Source organism: Protomyctophum parallelum (assembly GCF_964188405.1).
Source record: "Protomyctophum parallelum genome assembly, chromosome: 1".
Classification (NCBI taxonomy): domain Eukaryota; kingdom Metazoa; phylum Chordata; class Actinopteri; order Myctophiformes; family Myctophidae; genus Protomyctophum; species Protomyctophum parallelum.
Genome location: NC_139697.1, coordinates 27,785,010 through 27,807,818, shown reverse-complemented (window position 1 = coordinate 27,807,818; position 22,809 = coordinate 27,785,010). Strand labels below are relative to the sequence as shown.

The following is a 22,809-nucleotide window of genomic DNA, read 5'->3' as shown; positions in this document are numbered from 1 at the left end:
CACAGAGCGCGCACACACACACACACACACACACACACACACAGTCTATAAATACAACGGTCAAGCAGGGAGAGAGACAGAGGGCAAAGGCCCAGTGGAAAAGTGGTCAACAGTTAGCTTAGCAGCTAAAAAAATCACACCTGTGTGAACTGAGTGGTGCAACACCCCTCTGCCCCTCTCTATCTCATTAGCAGGCAACAGTGCAGCACTATCTCTCTCGCTCTGTTTCTGGCACAACAGCGCCACTTTTGCCCCTACTGGTACTCTAAACATAGTCACATAGTCACGGACATTGCTGTTCCTTGGAGTGGTTGCACCACTCAAAAAATGTCATTAACAGTACTATTCAATACAGGGTTCCTTCAGCACTGAAAACCTTTCCCTAAATCATCATCAGAAATGTTCCAGACGCACGTAACAAAACGCTAATCCTTTCATTAGCGTAGCAGACCCCCTGTGATAAGTTGCCATACATGTGCTTGGCATGCCAACTTAAGTACTAATAATAGAACAAATGAGGTACATAGAGAAAATAAAATGGCACAATCTTATCTGAAGTTAGCCAACAACTGGGGACAATCACATCTAACCATCTTCAAAGCATATGGGACATTGTATAATTAGACCGTGTGAGCTACCCACAAAAACCCTCATGTCAGTTTTAGGTACCTCTAATTATAATGCTCCTGAATGAACGCTTCTGATGAGATTAAAATGACATTCCATAATGGGAACTACACCGCGGTATTCTCCGTAGAATAGCGATGTATAGCTACCACTCCCCTACAGATCCCGTGAAGTCTTTATCCTACTTTATGGGGTGCACGGGAGGTTAATAACGATAATGGCAAATTAATGTGTAACGGGGCATTTCGTCTTTCAGGAGAGGGCAAAATGTGGTCACGAGGAACGTGCCGGGAGAAAGGCGAGCAGGATATTAGGACAAAGGACACACGCAAACACGTGAAAGGAGATGGTTTGGAATATTGAGACCGCAGGAAAAGGTTGTCGGGAGAAAATGGTCGAAAAGCTTTTTGGTACAAAAGTGCTGGACGGACAATCCTCCGTTATTCTAGACAATGTAGCCTGAGGGTGGTGGTAGAGGACAGCTTATCCGGATGTTACAATGGCAAAATGCTGTGTGTGGTTGTCTTGACCGGTTATTGTCCTCTCGGTCGGTGGAGAAAAAACACGACCGCGTGTATCAGAGCGCCTGCTGCCGGCCGCTGAAACACCTTGTTTTCACCAGAAACGACATTCATTACGCCGATGTGGAGATACAGGCCATTGAAAGCAGCACATAGAGTGCAAGTGGATGCGCGAGCATCTTCAAAATGGCCGCGGCCACTGTCCCACTTACACTGTGACGCTAACGAGCGGCAGCTGCCATGGATTAAAGAATATAAACCCTGGAAAAAAACGTAGGCTACGGTTCTGGTGGGCTGCTCGACTAATGTAATCCTACGGTTACTATATGGTTCTGGCAGGCTCCGTGTTAAATAGTCAAGGTTCAACCTCTGGGGAGCACGAATGCACTCATTTTGAGCGATGTTCTTTGAAAGTGGAGGCATCGGCCTAATGGTTGGCGCTGGAGATAAGGACATGATGGGGTCACCAAAAGGGTTATTCATGAAGGTGAAGGGCAGCCTAACCAGCCAACGCTCCGACACCACATAATCAGAACGTTCACTATGTTTTCTTGGTACAAAAACTACAAATCCCAGCTCAGGGTCAGCTGCCCCATTCCTGTCTCTGTAAAAAGCAGTAAAACGCCAAGACAAAGAATCTTAAAATAAACACAGAGTTACGAGGTCTTAACACACAGACTGCAGTGATGAACAGGGCCGGTAGAACTCTGTGTACCTACAGATCTGTTCTCAGTGTCCTGGCTGTGGCTTTTATTGTCGTTGGCCAGCCAGAAGATCTTTAGATCATAACTAGCAAGTCTTCTTCCTTGCAAGAACCCAAACACAGAGACTGGATTAATCTGCTTACTGCACGTGCACGCGCATACACGTACACACACACACACAACACTACTACTCTGCTTCTACAAGCCTCTATGGAAAAAACTCCTGCTGGCAGCCTCTGTATGCATTTTTTAAAGTGCAGCTCAAGACCTACTTCTATAAACTCTTGCTTTTAATTGATATTTTAAATTCCTTGTTATTCATGTCCTCACTGTATTGCATTACTGCTATTATTTTAATTAAATGTAACACCGCTCTGAAAAAAAAACGTTGAACTCCATTTCATGTCATGAAAGGTGCTATACAACTTAAGTTGTATTATTACTACCACCTTCCTTGACCTTATATTCGTATACCTACAGGGCAGTAAAACCCATGCTAAAGCTGGTTGTTGATTTTTCATGGGCCTATTTATTTCAACCACACCTGTTTTAAACTCTCTTAACTACTTTGGTGTTGGCTCTGGTCTGACTGGTTGGAGACTTGATTGAGTGCATGACAGGTGAGCTGTCTTCACCTACACGTTCACCCCCCAGGGGTGTGTTCTCTCACCACTCCTTTATATCTCTGAATGCAGATGGCTGTCAGAGACAGTCTGAGAACCAATATCCTGAAGTCTGTGGATGACTAAAACTTAGTCAGTCCACCTGAATGATAATGAAACAAGTCATGGGCCTGTGATTGACAATTCTTTTAAATGGTGGGAAAAAAAACAATTCCTTCAACTCAGTGTATCAAAGACAGGACATGTCAGGTTGTGAAGAGAGCAAATTATATCCTGTGTGACTGCACTGCACCCACTCTCTCGACATCAGGAGATCCAATCTTTACCCTCTGGCAGCTGCCTCAGATTCACCTCAGTCAAGACAAGCAGACACAAAACAAACACTCATGGCTTATGCTTCATGTTTGCGTGCCGTCGTCTCACACTAGAAAACAGCCACTCTACAAGCTCACTAAAACATTCCGGGCGACTAAAATGTGACCTAAAACTAAGTGAAAACTATTCAAAACACTATGGCTGCCAAAAACCAACACTGATGCCCACATTCATACCCATCCTCCTCAACGCAGGGAAAAGGAGGTATAGCTTCCCCATCACAAGGATCATCATGAACATCCTGATTTCTGTTGTGATGTTTGTTATCATCGTGTGGTTCTTATATTCTAGCTGTTCAGACCAGTATGCTCATTCATCGAGGCATCCTTGCCGAGTCTTTGCAACTCTTACAAATGTGATTATGTTTGCTTCTTTGTTTATAATATGTTGCAGTTTGTGCTGCAATACTAATTGGCCTTGGGGAGAGAAATAAAATGTGAATTGAAGGTTAAGTGTGTACAGTATGCTGTCTGGTGAATTTACAGTTGTAAATTGAAGGGGGAGACTTAAATAATGGTTGGCATACTAGATAATTTCAGCCTTTAAGGCAGATAACAGGTCTCTACCTGTACGCACATTTTGTAGAAACTTACATTCAAGGCCCCAAACAACAAATACCTACTGTAGCAACATGATGATCCCCCCCCCCCCCCCATGGTTTCTATTGTTTTTTAAATGTCCTTAGATTAAATCCAGAGGGTTCAGTGTGTGTGCGTGCGTGACGTGTGTGTGTGTTACCTCTGAGGCAGAGGAAGGTGAGGAAGTCTTCAGTCTTGGGCTTGCGTCTAGACAGGTCCTGGATAGGCGGGGGGGACAGAGAGGAGGAGGCGACGGCGGCGGTGGCGGCGAGGGGGGAGGAGGTCAAGGAGCAGGCGGTGGTCTGCAGGGAGGAGAGTGACTGACAGGCGCGCACGGCGGGCAGGCTGCTGCTGCCGCCGCCGCCGCCGCCGCCGCCCACGCCGTCCGCGTCGCTGACCACCTTGACCGGCGTGGTGCTGGGCGAGTTGGGCTGGGACTGGGCGAACTTCCGCTGCGCCTGGAGCCGCGGTCTGGAAGGACCAAGAGGAGGAGGAGAGAGAGAATGTGATGCACTCGTTAATGTTATGTTCCGTGGGTGAATCTGATGGTGTCCCTTTTATATAAGCACAGTTTATATAGATTATCCTATTTTCGCCTAAATCATTTGGTGTAGAGAGAGGGGGGACTAGTCTAGAACAATGGTTTTCAACCCTTTTCATATCAAGGCCACCCTCGCCACATTTAAAACCACTCCCAGGTCACATCAAAGCTAGCCGCCCCCACCCTCGCCACATTTAAAACCACACTTTCAGACTCATTCCCTACATAATCCAAATCCGCCTTGATTTTAGTTTTCTCCGTTTTTTAACCACTTGTTTTTATTTTGTCTCTGTAAAGTATTCTGTAAAGTGACTTTAGGTATTTAGAAATCTACTTACCGGTAATATAATTATTAGAACAGTTGACTTCACAATCCAATTCCTTCTTTGTGTGCCTTTTATTTCTACATTTATTCTTACATTTTCACTCTCACTGTACCACTTTATTTTTCACACATTGTGTAAAGACCTGTGACTCTCAAGACCTGTTTGTTTCTCTTTGTCCCTCACAGAGAAAAGGCGATTTTAAAAGAACAGCATGTCTGAGAAAGAATAATGGACAATTACTCCACCCACACACACATCCTTGGAAATTCTGAACTGTCGGAGGCAGTACGAGGCTTCAATCGATTAGTGCTGTGTGCGCGTGCATGTGTGCGTGCGTGTGTGCGTGCGTGCATGTGTGCGTGCGTGCGTGCGTTCTCAGCTCTGCTATAAACTGGGAGGGATAGCAATCGCAGCAATATGATATCCTGACATTATTTGCCAATTTGCCACGGAGCAGATTGAAGAGAGGGCAGATAGAATCGTGCCCGGAGAACACCCACAATGCATTTGGCGTGGCGGATGAAAGGTGGGGAGCTCTCGGATTACACTTAAATCAGGAGAAGACCTCCGTGTCAAAACGTGTCAATTCCCTGCAGTGACACGGCTGTAAGCTCAATAGGAGACAAAATGCAGAGGTAATTGCGTATACGTTGCAAAATGTACAGAACATCTGCTGTATATATACACAAGGACAGAGATGATGAGTGTAATTAATGGACAGAGAGAGAAAACAAACTGTGAGAGATTTACATTTCGTTCAAAAAAAATAATTTCCGGTGCATAACACCAGTCACCAGCGCACAATTACAGTAAGTAGAAGTCAGACTTTAGGATTAGAGTTAGAAAATAAGGTAAAATGGCCTTTTATAACATTGCCGTCTTAAAACTGATGTTCTCCCAAATATAGTAATGCCAGTGTGTGCGTGTGGGGGCAACGTGCTGCTGTGTTGCTGAAACACGAACACATGCATGAATCCTGATTTACATTGTACTCTTCAGAAGAAAGAGACTACAGAAATAAATAGTGTACGGCATTACGACGAACAACAGCAGCAGCAGGCTGTTGTGGATCATCAGGGAACAAAACTCCTTCACTGACTAAATGCCAACGACTAATTATCAACACAGAGAACAACACTGGAATGGGGCTTTTCTTGCCAATTAGCTACTCAACAATAAGCACTTGGGATCTCCCTGACACGCACGCACACACACGCGCACACACACACGCACACACACTTTAATAGTAAGAAACATGCATATTTGTCGCCAAACTGTTCCTGTTCACCCTGGACACGCTCTGCTGCAACTTAAATACAAGCCTGTAGTGAATGACAGACCACCGCCTGCTGTGAACGACTCCGAAAGGAGAAGCAGCTGAGCTCTAAATGAAAATCTGTTTCCAAAGTGAAACTCTGCATGCTTTAGTTCCAACACAGTGCTGGTTTCAGATGAACAGGTTCCCACTTCCCACTGAACCGCTCCAAGAGACGGGAGCCAGACGGGAGGACAGGTTGAGAGAAAATTACCACGCACACGCACACACACCTCTGAACAAGACATTGGGGCTAGCCTATATGAGCCAGTTAAGTCAAGTGGGAAACCCATGATGCACTTTTAAACATCCTGTCTAGACTGCCATCCTGATCTGCTGGTTTTTATTGGGCTGCCCCCACCCGAGCTATCTGTTACCTATTAACCAACAACACAGGAACCCTATACACAATGACAGCCAGACACCAAGATATACACAACAGGTCATCAGCAGATGTGTTGGATGAATTAGCCAACTTGCAGTGGCACCAGTTACTCTCTTGTACGTGACTGTCATTAGACCGACAACCCATACCTCAAACCGTCCCTAACCTAACCCCAACTGCAAGCACGGGAGCAGTGCATGTCCGACCGCATGTCCGACCATTGTTTCAGCATGTCGGTCCGTTGGTGTGTCTACTCTGCGTGTGCGTCCCCAGATATGGGTTGGATGAATTAGTCAACTTGCTAGCAATGGCACCAGCCTCCCTTTTGGTTTTTTGTTGTACTACCGTCATCTAACAGCAGAGATACCGGTAGTGCCAAATGCAAAAAGTACACATGAGCAATCTTTACGGAAGTCAATTAAAAATACAAGACACAACCAATCTAAAAAATATCTGGTTTCTTGAGGGAGTGAAATCCACTAAAGCTGTCACAGAATGTGACATTATTTTATTTATTTTACCGTGGGTGTCAGGAGGCTGGGGGAACTTAAATAATCATGTCCCTCTTATCCTCCCCATTCCAGTGAAAATAAGGATCACACTGCATTGTTTTGTCAACATTGGACTACTTTAATATCTTTATTGGGAACAGATCTAAGCAACAACCCATCTGCTTGGTTTGTGTGTTGCTGTTTAGTCTGAGGGATGAGCTCAACTTCTTAACAGACTCTCAAAACGGCTGGCTGGCTGAACTACTACACCAAGACAACTGACTACTACACCAAGATAACTGACTACTACACCAAGATAACTGACTACTGCACCAAGATAACTGACTACTACACCAAGATAACTGACTACTACACCAAGATAACTGACTACTACACCAAGATAACTGACTACTACACCAAGATAACTGACTACTGCACCAAGATAACTGACTACTACACCAAGATAACTGACTACTACACCAAGACAACTGACTACTACACCAAGATAACTGACTATTACACCAAGATAACTGACTATTACACCAAGACAACTGACTACTACACCAAGATAACTGACTACTACACCAAGATAACTGACTACTACACCAAGATAACTGACTACTACACCAAGATAACTGACTACTACACCAAGATAACTGACTACTACACCAAGATAACTGACTACTACACCAAGATAACTGACTACTACACCAAGATAACTGACTACTACACCAAGATAACTGACTACTACACCAAGATAACTGACTACTACACCAAGAGAACTGACTACTGCACCAAGATAACTGACTACTACACCAAGATAACTGACTACTACACCAAGACAACTGACTACTACACCAAGACAACTGACTACTACACCAAGATAACTGACTACTACACCAAGATAACTGACTACTACACCAAGATAACTGACTACTACACCAAGATAACTGACTACTACACCAAGATAACTGACTACTACACCAAGATAACTGACTACTACACCAAGATAACTGACTACTACACCAAGATAACTGACTACTACACCAAGATAACTGACTACTACACCAAGATAACTGACTACTACACCAAGATAACTGACTACTACACCAAGATAACTGACTACTACACCAAGATAACTGACTACTACACAAAGATAACTGACTACTACACCAAGATAACTGACTACTACACCAAGATAACTGACTACTACACCAAGATAACTGACTACTACACCAAGATAACTGACTATTACACCAAGATAACTTCACAAGCAACTTCAGACTCGACACTTTATTCATGTGCTTAGTAAAACATTGTGTGGCTAAAGTGAATGCATGCATGATTGCACAAATTAATGCAAAACGAATGAATTAATGAATCAATCAATCGTGACTGAGGATGAGAGTGAGAGAAAAGAAGAATATTATGTTTACATAATTAATAATTCAATCCGTCTTTCATCACACACGACATTTAGACAGGTTACTGTAGGCAGACACAGACAGACAGACAGACAGACAGACAGACAGACAGACAGACAGACAGACAGACAGACAGACAGACAGACAGACAGACAGACAGACAGACAGACAGACAGACAGACAGACAGAGGAATACAGATGTGGGCGGAGAGAGAGAGATGGGACAAAACTGGAAGGAAGATAAGAGAAACAAGAATTTAGTTGCTTTTCCACTGCATGGTAATGTGGGGCAGGTCTAAATACAATGCTTGAAATATTAAAGTGGGATGCAGGCTCTCTGCCTGGCATGAAAAGCTACATAGAGTATGTCCCAACCACACCACTGTGTGCAAAGAAAACACAGAGTCGTGTGTGTGTGTGTGTGTATATACATAGATTAATTGACTTCATAGATCTCTAGAAGACCTAAAAAAAAGAAAAGGAAAAAAATGCATTCTCTTTTCAATTTCCTTTCAATCAAATGATGACATCAGCAGGACACGTACAGTAGCAGTGTAGAGAAGCTGTCTGTGTGTACAGCAGACACAAATGGGCCCCGATTTATCACACTGTAAATCGTGGCCATTCGTGCAGGAAAGACTCAGGTGCAGGTGATGCAATTATTTTTGCTGCAAATTAGACAGGAGTGATTGCTGAAAAACATTATCTTCCATGCAAGTTTGATTTATTTGATAAGCTGTTGGCACAGCATGACCGCATCTGTCAATGTTTTACACCCATTAAATATTGATGCATCAAGTCCAGTGTGTGGAAGCAAAAAGCACACCATGCCAAACCGTGTAGGAATGGAAACAAATCGTGTGGAAAATCGGGAGAGAAATTGCAAAATCAAAACCTATATTAATGAACCAGGAGACCTCTTAAGTCATGTGGACATGTTAAGACCTTCTAGATCCAGAAATTTCTGCCCAAGGACAGCACAGGCTACAGTCTTGTATATAAACAGGCAGAATGTGGCGTTTAACCTCCAACAACCTCCATCACCACCGGACACGACAAGAGTCTTGTTTGGTTTGGTGGTGGTGGTGTTGGAGGTTCAAAGAGTTTCAGATTGAGGTTTCATAGTATGTCATGGTTAGGGTGATTATCTTTGGTTAAAATAAGTGTTAAATAAATATCTCCGATTCTGATTCATTGCTATTCATGCTATTTTTGGAAAAATCGTGAAAATGTGGTGCAAATCTTGGAATATATATTCTTTCAGAGTGAACGTTTTTAACTAAAATCTTTGCTTCAGAGGGGTCCCTGGAACAACATATTTTCAGATGGTGGTCGGCGGCCAATTACATATAATCTTACATATAATCCTGGACATGAAATAGTTTGAGAAACGCTGACATAGAAACATAGGTCTTTTTAAGAAAACTGTCCTGATTTAGAAGGCATTTGTAGAATCGTCCTCAGGTCTAAATGGGTTAATAGAATAAAACTAATATATGATCTGCCATGGTTGCAGTTTGTTTCCCTCTATTCCTTTGACACATTTAGACCTAAGTAGTAATATCCATCTGAACGTGCAGGGACTCCCTCTTATATTGGGTCACACACGGGAGACCTGTGTTCCAATCTGGGGGTAGGACGTCATTAAAGCTTGTAAAACCTCTACTCGCAGTCAGATGTGGTCCAGCACACCGAGGTGAAAGAGCTGTACAAATTATGTGTGAACATCTTAAATGATTCATGGCTGTGGGGAGACCCGATGTCAGACCGACCATACACTGTATCCCCGACAAAGAGAAATCTCTCCATGGCTTCATATAATTTACATCAGACCTCTGGCTATCATGTGCGGTGGTCAGTGTGTGTGTGTGTGTGTGTGTGTGTGTGGGTGAAGTCATCTGATATGGAATCAGTCAGGGCTAATGGAATATGAGCTAACGCCGGTTTAATGTGGAACTTCAAAGCACCATTGAGCCCCTCCAGTCGCTCTAATGCGGCACAGTCGTGTTCAACAACCGACAGTGGCCATGTTTCTGCATTGCATGAATTAAACTATAGTCTGACTACGTCGTCTATACTGCCACCAGATATTCGGTGCTACCAGGGTGTGTTAGTGGGTTCATTCGACAGTGAAACTCTAGTATAGGAAGGCTTGGGGAAATGCCAAAGCGTGCAAATGAAAGGCATAGCCTTTTCAAAGCTTCTCCTCTCCGGTCTGGGTCCCTTTCCTCGCTCCTCTTGTCCCGACACAGCTTGTGGGGACAGAAGCTTATCTGCAGCCCTGGCGTCAATCACCCTCAGCTGCTTCAAAGACATTCCAACACCATAGACACTTCAACACCTCGGCACAGACAACCACGAGCACAGAGAGGCCGAGGGATACAGTGTGGGAAGTGGGGTGAGGGAGAGATGGATAGAGAGAGAGACAAAGGCGGTAATAAAATAATATGGACATGGACGACCAGGGTCAGCCACGCCGCAGAGAAAGGCACAAATTTAAAAAAGGCAACAATCCCAGAGAGTAGAGAGGCGTATTCTCTTTGTGATCCGGGACAGAGAACGACTTCTCACTGTTCTCTCGTCTCGTACGGCAACTTAAAAGAGTCAAAAGATATTCAACTATCTTCAATTCCACTTGAGGGCAACTCGGAAATGTAAATACAGAGAAAACAAACAAAACATCTCATATATAGATAGAAAACTTGATGCTTTGAAAAACACAGACGGGGAATATAGTTCAATGCAGCGTCACATGATTGGAAGTACTGTATTTATCTGCCTAAAGCCTATTTACACTACATGCTCACCAGTGTTGCCTGCGAAAAATAGCCGATCTACAAGGTCAAAACGGGTTGCAAAGCAGCATGCTGTGAGCTTCGCAATTCTTCAGTGCGTAACAACGGCTCGCAACCAGAAGTTACGTGTTCTGTATGCTTTGGTAAGAATTCAAAACTGGACTGCGATCTTGCATCAGTTCTGTATAAATAACGGATATTGCATTCCCTCCCATTTGTAAACCTCATGGTGTGAGTAATGACGCACTGATGAAGGGGTCTGTACCTCCAGGGCTGCGTTAACCGGCTCCAGATGGCCAACGAGGTTCTGATAAAAGACTACCTAACTTCAGCTGGCTTTGCGTGTACGTATGTGTGCACGTGTGAGCCGGCTCACAGGCCCAGAGTGTGTTTGTGCGAGGCAGCGTTCCTTTGTGCCGCTGCCTTTGTGCCTGTTTCCTAAACATCTATGATGGTCTGTCTGTCTTCATTTTGATTACTGTAACTGTACTGTACTGTACTAAACATCTATGATGGTCTGTCTGTCTTCATTTTGATTACTGTAACTGTACTGTACTGTACTAAACATCTATGATGGTCTGTCTGTCTTCATTTTGATTACTGTAACTGTACTGTACTGTACTAAACATCTATGATGGTCTGTCTGTCTTCATTTTTATTACTGTAACTGTACTGTACTGTACTGTACTGTACTGTACTAAACATCTATGATGGTTTGTCTGTCTTCATTTTGATTACTGTATCCCAGACCTTTAAACATACTGAATGCATTCATCACATTCAAATTAAACAATCTGCGCACGATTGCGTGTGTGTGTGTGTGTGTGTGTGTGTGTGTGTGTGTGTGTGTGTATACAAATACACTGAAGCTCAGCATAGACGTAGCATTATGACAGATGCTAACTCCCCAGCTGACTGCTCACTGCCTGGTTCTCTTTGTTGGAACAGCCAACTGTGTTTGCAGGTCAGGGAACTGGGCCTGCTAAATGACACCACGCCAATTTAGTCATTCAGCCGACACTTTTATCCAGGGTGACTTCAAAGTTCAAGGCATGAACCTTTAGTCAACAAACAACACGGCAAAAAGGTCATGTAAGTAGAGTCGAAATTAATTAATTTAGTACTTCAAAGAAACTAGGCCGCCGCCAGGTATGCATCAAACTCAGCATCTGTCTAAACAATATTCCTAGCCTTTGTGCTCAAGAAATAAGAACAAGTAACCAACATATTTCTGCATAATATTAACTACCGTAGCATCTAGCAAGTCACAAGAAAGCATACAAGGAAATAGGAGTGCTAGGGGGTGACATACATCAGTAGTATTCATTACAACATGAACACAAAGAGTAAGACAAGCTGTAGGCCTGTGAGTAAGTAATGAGTAAGAGAAATGCTCCATTCTCCACACATACAGAGAATAATGGCAGTGGGTGTGGCAGACAGAGAAAACAACAGTGGTGTGTTCACTTTACCCCACTATGTAGTATGTTTACAGCTTGTCTGGACAGTCTGTGCACTAAAGCGACCCCCTGACCCTGTGCACGGCACACAGGCATGACCACATGTAGGCCATCTCGCACCTAGACATGCACATACATGCATAAGGGCCAGGAACACGTAATGTGCGCAAAACATTGCGAGTCAAAAAGCCAAGTTCACTGAATGAACAGATGAGGACACTTCTCATTACGTCAGGGGTTTTCAACGTTTTTGGCTGGGGACCCCCGGAAATGCCGCCCCGCCCCACCACCAATTCAAACGGACTGAAAAAATAACCTTAAAAATAGAGAAAATATATCATAAATTAGTACTGAAACCAGATATAATCATTAAGGAAAATGTATGCATGCACTATGTGTACTATGTAAACTGTTAATTTTTTTTATGGGGACCCCCCAATATAATTTTGCAACCCTCTGAGGGGTTGCGACCCACGGGTTGAGAACCCCTGTTCTAGGGCAGTACACAGTAAGCCACTGATAATGGGTCTATTTGTAGTGCAGACTGTACATTACAGTATGTAACCATGGTCCATTTGTTTACAGTTGTACACGACGAGGTAAATGAACATTTGAGTAGAGCACTCAGTCATGACGGTGGTGGTTAGCAATGGACTGCTTAAAATGAGAGCAAAACAGTACAGGAGCTATGTACGTGTGTCCCAATGCTGCTGTAAGAGCTATATGCTTTACGCAGTCACACTACTACCGATATTCAATCGAGATAAGAGAAATGCCAGGCCGTGTGCGCGTCTGTGTGTGTGCGTGCGTGTGTGTGTGCATTTAAATATACCCTTGGATTCTCCATTGCCTTTTAGAATCAAACCACTAGTGGGGCGATGGTCTGATAGGCACACAGAGAGAGAAAGACATCTTGACAATAGATCAAGCGACGCTGCGTCTCTCTGAATCTCTCCCTCTGTCTCTCGGAATATATGAATGCAATATTAGGTCAGTTGGAAGTCGCCTATTGTCCGCTTTGTCACCTTAAAAAATGGTAATATGCCAAGACGGTGCCACATTTAAATGGAGCTCTGTGAGCTTTAAGTACCGACCACGATAAAAAACACATATCATCTTCTGCAGCGCCAGAGATCATAAGCAACACATGGTCCTGAGCACGCAGGGAACAAAGCCAATAGCGGGACAAACACAATTAAGGGTCCGTTGCTCATCTGAAATAAATAACGTAAACATTATTCGCCCGCTGACCTTGACTAGTGATTGATCCTCGCCATGTCTCTCTCTCCCCTCTCTGCCCGAACCAGAAAGAAAAATAGATGAAAACACTCCACTTAAACGTTATGCTCTGTTAGCAGTCAAGGTCCAGCGTTCAGAGCCATTTAATGCTCCCCACGCCCACCATGAACTCTGACCCCGTGACCTTTGCCCCCCCGACGTCCATCTTAAATCACCCCCAGGGCTGGCTGACCACAGCCAGGCTGGGTCAATAAACATCAAGAGCGGGCATGCAGGCAGGGGCTGTTAGCGCTTAGCAATCAGTGTAATTAAGCTAGGGTCAGGCGGACAGACCCGAGGTTAGCATATAAGCTTCTATGGTAGACAAAACAAACAAGTGTCAGCATACTTTTACGTCAGGTACCTGAACAAGAAACTAGACATTTTGAAAGATAGTTGCATGACTGAGTAACATGAAATGCATAAAATGTGTGTCTACAACAACCACCGTGCATGTTGGCACACCTGGGGAGAGTCACACAGAGAGAACAGAATACTGACTAATATCTCTCTCTCTCTCTCTCTCTCTCTCTCTCTCCTGTGTGTTTTCTTTATTTCCCCCAGGTTCAGATGAATAGTCTGAGCTGCGCGAGAGCTCACCGCTGTGCAACGGAGTGCTTTCCAACACCCCGCTAGGAGACATACAACTCTTAAACCCAAATTCATACTCCGTACGTAGAACCGCGGCGTCGCTCGCCAAAAAGAGCAGCTCCTGTAATTATTTACGCATTGCAGTAAATGGCAGCTCCACACTAATAATGTGTATGTATGAGTATGTGATCCCGCAAAGCAGAACAAGTATCCAGGCCTTCGGCCCTGGTCGCGTATGTCCCCAATTTCTGTCATCCATGTAGCGGGCTATAATAATAATAATACGATTTATTTCGCTCTTTTTCTAGGTACTCAAAGTCGCTTTACAGGACCAAAATAAAAACCAACATGAATAGAATATAATTTGATCAGTCATTTTCAAAATGCAGACATCAGACAGCTGCAAACTATTGTACCCCAGACTGAGACAAATACACAAACCCAATGCAACGGAGGTGCCTCAGGGGTGTGTGTGTGTGCTGAAAATGATTGATGATTTGTCGTACAGCTCATGGGGGTCCAGCCCAGGGCAGTCACGTTTACAAATTTAGGTTGACGATAAATTGTCACACAAACAATTTGCGATTAACAATTTAATTGTGTTTTTGGCATTGAACATTGGAACACGTGGATACAAATTTAATTTCGGTTTGGTTTTGAGGCTTCGTAATTAATCACGGATTTAAATTGCACAGGGCAGATATGACAAATAAATAAATATACAAATTTGATACTTGAAGAATGTAAAAATAATAATATCGGAATTAGCTATTCTACACAAAGTACACAAAGACTACAAATCTACACAAAGTGCCGACGTCAAAAAATTAATTTCGATGATGTAATAATTGTGACAGGCCTAGTCCTATCAGTCACATCTCATCGTCAGGTCAAAGGTCAGGGTGATATGAGGTGATATGAGGTGATTTAGGGTGGTGGTAGAGGACCACCACCCTAAATATTCATGTCAAGGACCCCCCACATTGAAAAACATATGCCAGGGACCCCCATAATAGAAGATTTCTCAACCCCTTTTTTTCCAGTTTGACATGCAATATTCTACGGATCCCCATTTAATGGCATTTCTATCTCTGGGACCCCGATTTATATTGTAAAATCAATGTTAATGTAACTCTGAGAGTGTACAAATGGGTCCATTTGGTTCCATTTGTACACTCTGAGTTACAGACCCATAAGGGTCCATTTGGTTCCATTTGTACACTCTGAGTTACAGACCCATAAGGGTCCATTTGGTTCCATTTGTACACTCTGAGTTACAGACCCATAAGGGTCCATTTGGTTCCAAACTATCATTTAGGTGGGTACCCTCTGGAACTCCCTCAAGGACCCCTGGATTCTGTATGCATTATTATTACTCATTAATAACAAAAAAAAAGAGCAATGAAAGAAATGTATTCATTTTGCTCACAAAAACAAATTGTTTAATTCACAAGTAGAAGGAAGTGAAGGATGTTCGACACGTTTTGTATTCCGTAATTACTGTTAAGTGTTAACAGTAGATAAATGGTGGCATTGTGCATACTGTGCATACTGTGCATGTGTGCGTGCGTGCGTGCACCATTAAGGCTAACAGCAGAGCTTGGTCTTGACACGCTGTTCCATATACTGTAGTCCACTTCACAACCCTGTTTACAGCAAATCAATACGCACATAATAGCTCACTATTAACCGTCTGTGTGTGTGCGCGTGTGCGTAATCATATATGGCCATGGTGATTATGCCTCGCTGACAAGCATCATCGGTTGCGCTGGCGCTAGTCTGTGCGTGCGTGCGTGCGTGCTGTGCGTTCACACATTTGGCATTCACCAAGTCAAAACAAAACAAGCAGCAGCAGCTGAGAGAGTGTGTGTGTGTGTGTGTGTGTGTGTGTGTGTGTGTGTGTGTGTGTGTGTGTCTTGGCTGAGACAACAGAGAGAATACATTCAAAGAGAACCGTATGAGGTTCAATAAAGAGAGAGAGAGAGAGAGAGAGAGAGAGAGAGAGAGAGAGAGAGAGACAGAGAGAGAGAGAGAGAGAGAGAGAGAGAGAGTAAAACAATGTGCGAGGGAGAGAAAGAAAGAGTATAAAATAGTGACAGAGGAGATAGATCAAGAATTTAAACTTAAAAAAGGAGTGGGAGAGACATGAGAGAGATAGGGGTGGTGGGGGGGGAGAGACAAGAGAGAGATAGGGGTGGTGGGGGGGGGGGAGAGACAAGAGCGAGATAATGCATACTGCATGGAACAAGTCTGCATAAAGATCGAAACACAACTCATCCATCATGGCTTCTATAGGTTTCTGTGTGTGTGTGTGTGTGTGTGTGTGTGTGTGTGTGCGCGCGCGCGCATGTGGCGTGCGTGCGTGCATGCCAGAGAGAGAGAGAGAGCACAAGGTTTTCCTTTTTTTCAAACTTAAGTTCAAGTGATGTCGGAGCCAACCTCCCCTGGGCCTCACAATGGAAAACCCTTGTAAACTCTCTAATCAGATAAGGCTAATCACTAATCACTACTACCAGCCTGTTTCCTAAACTCTCACTTCTACGCTCTACTGACCCTTCCCCCCAGTGTATCACATCCTCTTTATTTTAAGCCAGGGGAGAAACTACTTAATCGTGACGGATGAAACAAAACTGGCAAACTGGAGTCTTATTCCCACTGTGTAAGCCCACAATCGAGTGGAGCACTTGTACATTCTATATGGTGATTTTAATGATCAGAGGATTGTATGTGAAGACATCGTCAGACAGGGGCTCTGTTTGCCATCACTGCACAGCTGTCTAGTTGGCTGAAACTTACTCTAGAATGCTAATAGAGAACCTATCAACATGCTGCAATCCAATGTTACGCAGGGAGGGAAATAGATTAGATTCTATTGTCCAACAGAACAATGCATCATCATCATCAAGGTAGAACATCCATTTCAAAACAGTTGAATTATAGGATGCATAATGTCTCACTTTATGAGCCACAGGCCCAAAAGCTCAACGGTTAAGGATTTACCTGTGATGGCATGACGTACTTTTTATTTATGTATTCTATTCACTTGGTCATTAAGGTCCACAGAATGAGAGGTCTGCTCTGCCGGAAACATCGCGAAAAAAAAGTTATGGACATTTTTTGTACACCACAATAACCACACCATAGACAACCAATATACAGCAAAATGACATCATACTTTTATTTACATACATCACGTGAATGATGTGACATGTAAGACTAGGGGGCTTTCATGATTCTGAATCCATTCCGAGCATTAGTTTTGCACGAAAAACACTCCTTGGCCTAAAAAAGGCGATAGCCGGCATCACAAATGTGATGAATTCAGCACATTTGGGCAAGTGGATATGGCCGATTTTGGGCCAAGGAGTGTTTTTCGTGCAAAACTAATGCTTGGAATGGATTCAGAATCATGAAAACCCACTAGTTTGACATACGTACGTGTGTGTGTGTGTGTGTGTGTGTGTGTGTGTGTGTGTGTGCGTGCGCGTGCGTGTGCGATGCCAGTCTACGTGCTCTCTCTGAGGCATGGGAAGACAAACAGTGCTAATCTCACAGACTTCTAAAGAAGGACTCTTCCTGCCAAAACTCACTCACACCTGTCCTCACGTCTCCCGTCTCATCTTCCCCTCTTTTATATCCATATGCTCGTCTCTCCGTCCTGTCCTCTCCATCCTCCGTTTATTTCCTTCTACTCTCTCTCTCTATCTCTCTCTCTACATCTCCTGTGTTCTCTCTCTCTCTCTCTCTCTCTCTCTCTGTGTGTGTGTGTGTTCCCTCTCTTTCTACTCTCTCTCTCCATCTCCTGTGTTCTCTCTCTGTGTTCCCTAAATACGTCTCCTCATATTAAACTGAGAACAGTCATTAGCCTATTTCTGCGTCCACTTACAGTGCGCACACACACACACACACACACACACACACACAGCATTTCATTAGATAGATAGAGCCTTACTTCATACAGCCACGCAGTGTGAGAGAAAAAGAATGTCCCATTATCAAACTTTATGAATTACTTAAACCCTGTTTCATGCTTTGCTGTACGATGGTTTATGCTTTTGTTGTACGACACAGATAAAAAGCAAAAATAGCGTGTCTATATGCTCACAACGCATTGCAATGCAGTGCGTTGTGAGCATGTAGATTTATTTATTTGTTTCTCTGCCTTCTTCTCTCTTTACCTGCTCAATCTAAATTAGGCTTCATTTATAATTATTTGTGCGCTGATGTTTTATGCCAGAAATAACAGATCTACTACGTCGTACACATTGTGAACGTGCTGCGAGTCATTATATTGACCACACACACACACACACGTGCGCCCGTGCGCACGAGCATGCGCACACACACGCACACACACACACCACTAAGCAGCAACGTTGTTCAGGAGAACTGGTTTCCAAACTAAATGGCTGGTCTGTAATGAGCAGCTTCAGACTGTATAATACTGGAGGATCAAATGACAGCTAAGAAGGAGACTAAGGCAGGTGTTCTTTAATAAGAAAAAATTAAACCAAGGAAACACACAGAACACAGTGAATGGAGCCTGTATGGGTGCTTCTATACAGGCAGACATCTGCTGCTGTCCGAGACCCCCAAAACACCACCCTCCAGCTTTACACTGATGCTTTGATGTGTGCACGTGTGTGTGTCTCTCAGAGTCTAGCTGAACAAAAACAACACAGATACACACACACACACACACACACACACAACCTGCCACCTGGGCAGATTGTGCCTGGCACAAATGAGTAAAAACAAAAACCAACAGCGACGCGTGGGAAACTTAGGCCGACTATAACACTTAACACCCACACGCAATGCCGCAGACAGCACATGCATTATGCAAAGACAAGACAGAGTCCATGTATGCATGCACTGCAAACTAACTACAACCACGTCCATCTGCTATAAACTCTACACACAGCAGGACGCTCATGACGACGGTCAGACTTCCCAGCTTGCAATTTAAAAATAATGGAATATTCTAAATGCATTAACGTCGTCATTCTTTCCCTAACAATGGTGTTCTTATTCTGTCTTCTTCCGAGACTCCCGAGTGCATTTTGCAGGAAGAGTGCGGAAATGTTTTAGGCAATTCCGGGCTGAAAATTAGAACCTCTCTCGGCAGTCACAAATCCTTCTCCATAATTCATCCAATGTATTAATCCCGTCATAAAATTACACTGGAAACAAATGAAGGGATTTATTGTCGAGCGCATCAACTTTTTTAAAAAATATATATTCATTTCAATTAGATAATTATGACTGAGTGAAATGACATTTAGGTGTAAAGATGAGGGGGTGTTGATATATATATATATATAAAAGAGAGAGAGAGAGAGAGAGAGAGAGAGAGAGAGAGAGAGAGAGAGAGAGGGCTTGTCTCCATTGTATTCAATTCATCAGCATCAAATTCAGTGACAATATTATAAGTTCACAATGCGTGTTGCGACCTGCTATTTTTGTCAAAGACTTTTGGCGTGGAGGGATAAAAAAAAGGAAGGTACCAAACATAGACCCCTGAGGGACAGGGTAAGAAATGTAGTAGTAATAAATGTAGTGTAGTAGCTGTTATCAGTAGTAATAAATGTAGTGTAGTAGCTGTTATCAGTAGTAATAAATGTAGTGTAGTAGCTGTTATCAGTAGTAATAAATGTAGTGTAGTAGCTGTTATCAGTAGTAATAAATGTAGTGTAGTAGTTAGTTAGTTAGTTAGTTTCATTTATTGTCCACGTGTGGAAATTCGTCTTCGGTCTCAAACAGTAAAAAACAAACAGTTACAACAACAGCAACAACACTTAACACAATTATTTTTCATGGCAAAAAGTGCAGGACAACAGTAGCTGTTATCAGTAGTAATAAATGTAGTGTAGTAGCTGTTATCAGTAGTAATAAATGTAGTGTAGTAGCTGTTATCAGTAGTAATAAATGTAGTGTAGTAGCTGTTATCAGTAGTAATAAATGTAGTGTAGTAGCTGTTATCAGTAGTACCTTCCCTCTCTTCAGGGGCGTGCAGAGAGTGTTAGAGGGGCAGGGGCTGAAATCCCCTAAGAGGGCACTTTTGGAAAATAGCAGATCTACAAGCTGTTTTACAGACGGGTAAAAGGGCAGGGGCTGAAGCCCCCTTTGATGTCTATGTGTGCACGTCCCTGCCTCTCTTTGATTCTCTCTTTACTTCATTCCACGGAGAGAGCTAAGTGGGTCTTTAAACCCTAGCACAGCAGCCATTTATCTTCCACGGTCTGTGTAAAATTAGAATGGAATACACTTTTAAACACTTGGAATCAGTGTGGATGTGTCCATGATTCCATGCGCCGCACGTTTAGCTAACCTCCTAAATCACGAAACCGTATTAGAAAATATACGCTGTTGTAAAAACGCATCTCTCTTCTCGTCTGCGTTGGACAGTCAGCCACTGGACCAGAGAGTCACTGTAAAATAAATATTAATTGCTACATTTATCTTGGAGAGACCATTTTAAGAGTCACGTGTCATTAACACCCCTGGATTTACATTGAGACAAGGGAATGGATGCAGTGACAACAGAGAGATGGCACCTTATGCCATGTCCTCAGAGGGGTGGAGAGATGGCACCTTATGCCATGTCCTCAGAGGGGTGGAGAGAGAGCGCGCCATGGCGGAGAGCCGTCGAGAGAACAGGAATATGTGACCACATTTGACTGAGAACCTCCAGCTTTTCACTAGAGAAACACTTCCATCCAATCCAAAATGAGTTAATAGCACAGGCAGACTCTTCACATACTAGAGCATGTCTGAAATAAGTGTCAGAGCTGAAATGTCAATATGAAATAAATGCTTAATCATGTACAGTAGCTAGGTGTAATGTTAGAGACCACAGAAGTGAACCATTCTGTCTTCTCAACTCGCTGTTTTCTGCAAGACATTATACTCGATAAGCTGGTGGGTCAAAATGAACAACCAATATGTCAATTTGAAGCTATGATTCACTGCTTTCATATGACATGAAAAAACGAAAATTCAAAAATAATTGGCCACATATGAAGAACGTGGGTATGACAATATGAGGATGAATGAGAAAGAGAGGACGTGTGGCTTTCAATTATTTTCAAATCTGTATTGTTCCACCAGTACAGGGAAACCTGATTTGCAGCCCCGAGTTTAAAAACCCATAACAACGGTTACAACAAAGTACAACTCCACCACCAAAACATTCACCCACAACAACGTCAACAATCACATCGTGATTGAGTACAGACAGACCACCAGTCCATCAAAATCCAAAACAATAAGACCGCTGTTTTGTCATCTGTTCCCCTGATCTGAATGTCATTGTGTGTGCATGCGTGAGTGCGTGCATGCACTACACTCCTTCTCAGATGTAAATTCACAGTAACACTTTAAACCACTTGTTCTCAACGTGGGGTCCTTGAGGGGGCCCCCAGCTAAATGATTCATAGTTAGGAACCACACACACACACACACACACACACACACACACACACGTGTCTCACCTCTTCTTTGTGGGACCCTCCTCAGAGTGGTATTCACCTCTGCCGTCCAGGCTCTGGGAGCGTAAGGAGCCAACTTCCTTGTGGCTGCCCTTCGACCCCGAGCCGTTCAGCTGTCCATTGGCTAGGGAACCTGCAGAGGGAAGAGATGGCAGGAGGTCAGAGGTCATCCAGCAGCTATTTATCGCACCACTGCGGCTGCCGTGATGGCTTCGGTCAGGTGCTTGGTGGATTTCAGAACAAGAGACGAGACGGTAAACTCCAATTCACACCACATTTCCGCATGGACTCACAGAGTCAGTCTGTAAGCGCTTCACTCAACTAAAGACTGATGACAATCTCTCCGCTGCCGTTGCTCAGACCCCATGCTGATGATGGGTCCCAACGTGTCCCTATACACCACCAATATCTTCAGGTTCAACTTGACCAGGTTCTAGGGTATTGTTATTCAAATGTAATTTCATTAGAAGAAACTGGTCAGTCTATGATGAAACAAGCCAAGCAGACCATTGTAAAGATGTGTGTGTGCGTGCGTGCGAGATAGGGATTCCACGATCCGAACATCAGATCCAAGCACTCCATGTCAGCAGTGCGCTCCAGCGATTGTGTCTAGCAGACCCAGCATGCAGCAGAATGCAGAGGCCACGTGATCATAAACAGCAGTCAGACAGCTAGCCAGCAGGCAGCAGCAATACACAGCATAGAGACCTGAATATGTTCTGTATCGGATCCGTATCGATGCTGCCATATCTGTATCGGATCGGAAGTGACAAATCGTGATCGCAGCATCCCTAGTGTGTGTGTCTCACTTGAATTATCGCCGTACTATCTGCAAAGTGTTTATTTAATAAAAATCCACCGTAGACATTTTATGAGCTACTTCCTGTCAAGAAATTCCTTGCAGATGAAGTGTCAGAGTTTGGAAGCACTCGTTATCAGTAAAGCAACCTCCTGCTGCCTCCTGCATCATGTGCAAATTCTAAACAGGTGGTAGGCATGAGCTGCTGTGATAGTCAACGAGCACTTCCAAACTCCAGCACTTCGGAAAAAAAATCATCTGCAAGGAATTTCTTGACAGGGAGTAGCTCATAACATGTCTACAGTGGATTTTTATTAAACAAACACATTGCAGATAGAAAGAGGATAATTCAAGCTTTCCGTACAGCTGCAATGTTGGTGAGTTTGACGTTATTTAATACAATTAGATAGGACTGTTGAATGGATGAATGGGCTGTCTATGGGAAGTTGCCAAGACATGCTGACTGCACAGTAAATGTACACCCAT

General features: G+C 43.5%; 1 protein-coding gene across 2 annotated transcripts in view; it reads right to left on the bottom strand.

The window, feature by feature from the left end:
* Positions 1-22,809, bottom strand: part of jarid2b (jumonji and AT-rich interaction domain containing 2b) — a 144,928-nt gene that overhangs the window by 57,016 nt on the left and 65,103 nt on the right. For both annotated transcript variants that reach the window (XR_014569799.1, XM_083774124.1), the window contains exons 3-4: positions 21,528-21,657; positions 3,589-3,899 (exon numbers count right to left, since the gene is read on the bottom strand). Coding sequence is in view for 1 of the 2 variants with exons in the window: in XM_083774124.1 (XP_083630250.1) it covers positions 3,589-3,899; positions 21,528-21,657 (441 nt within the window). In the remaining variant the exon portion in view is untranslated. The remainder of the gene's footprint in view (positions 1-3,588; positions 3,900-21,527; positions 21,658-22,809) is intronic.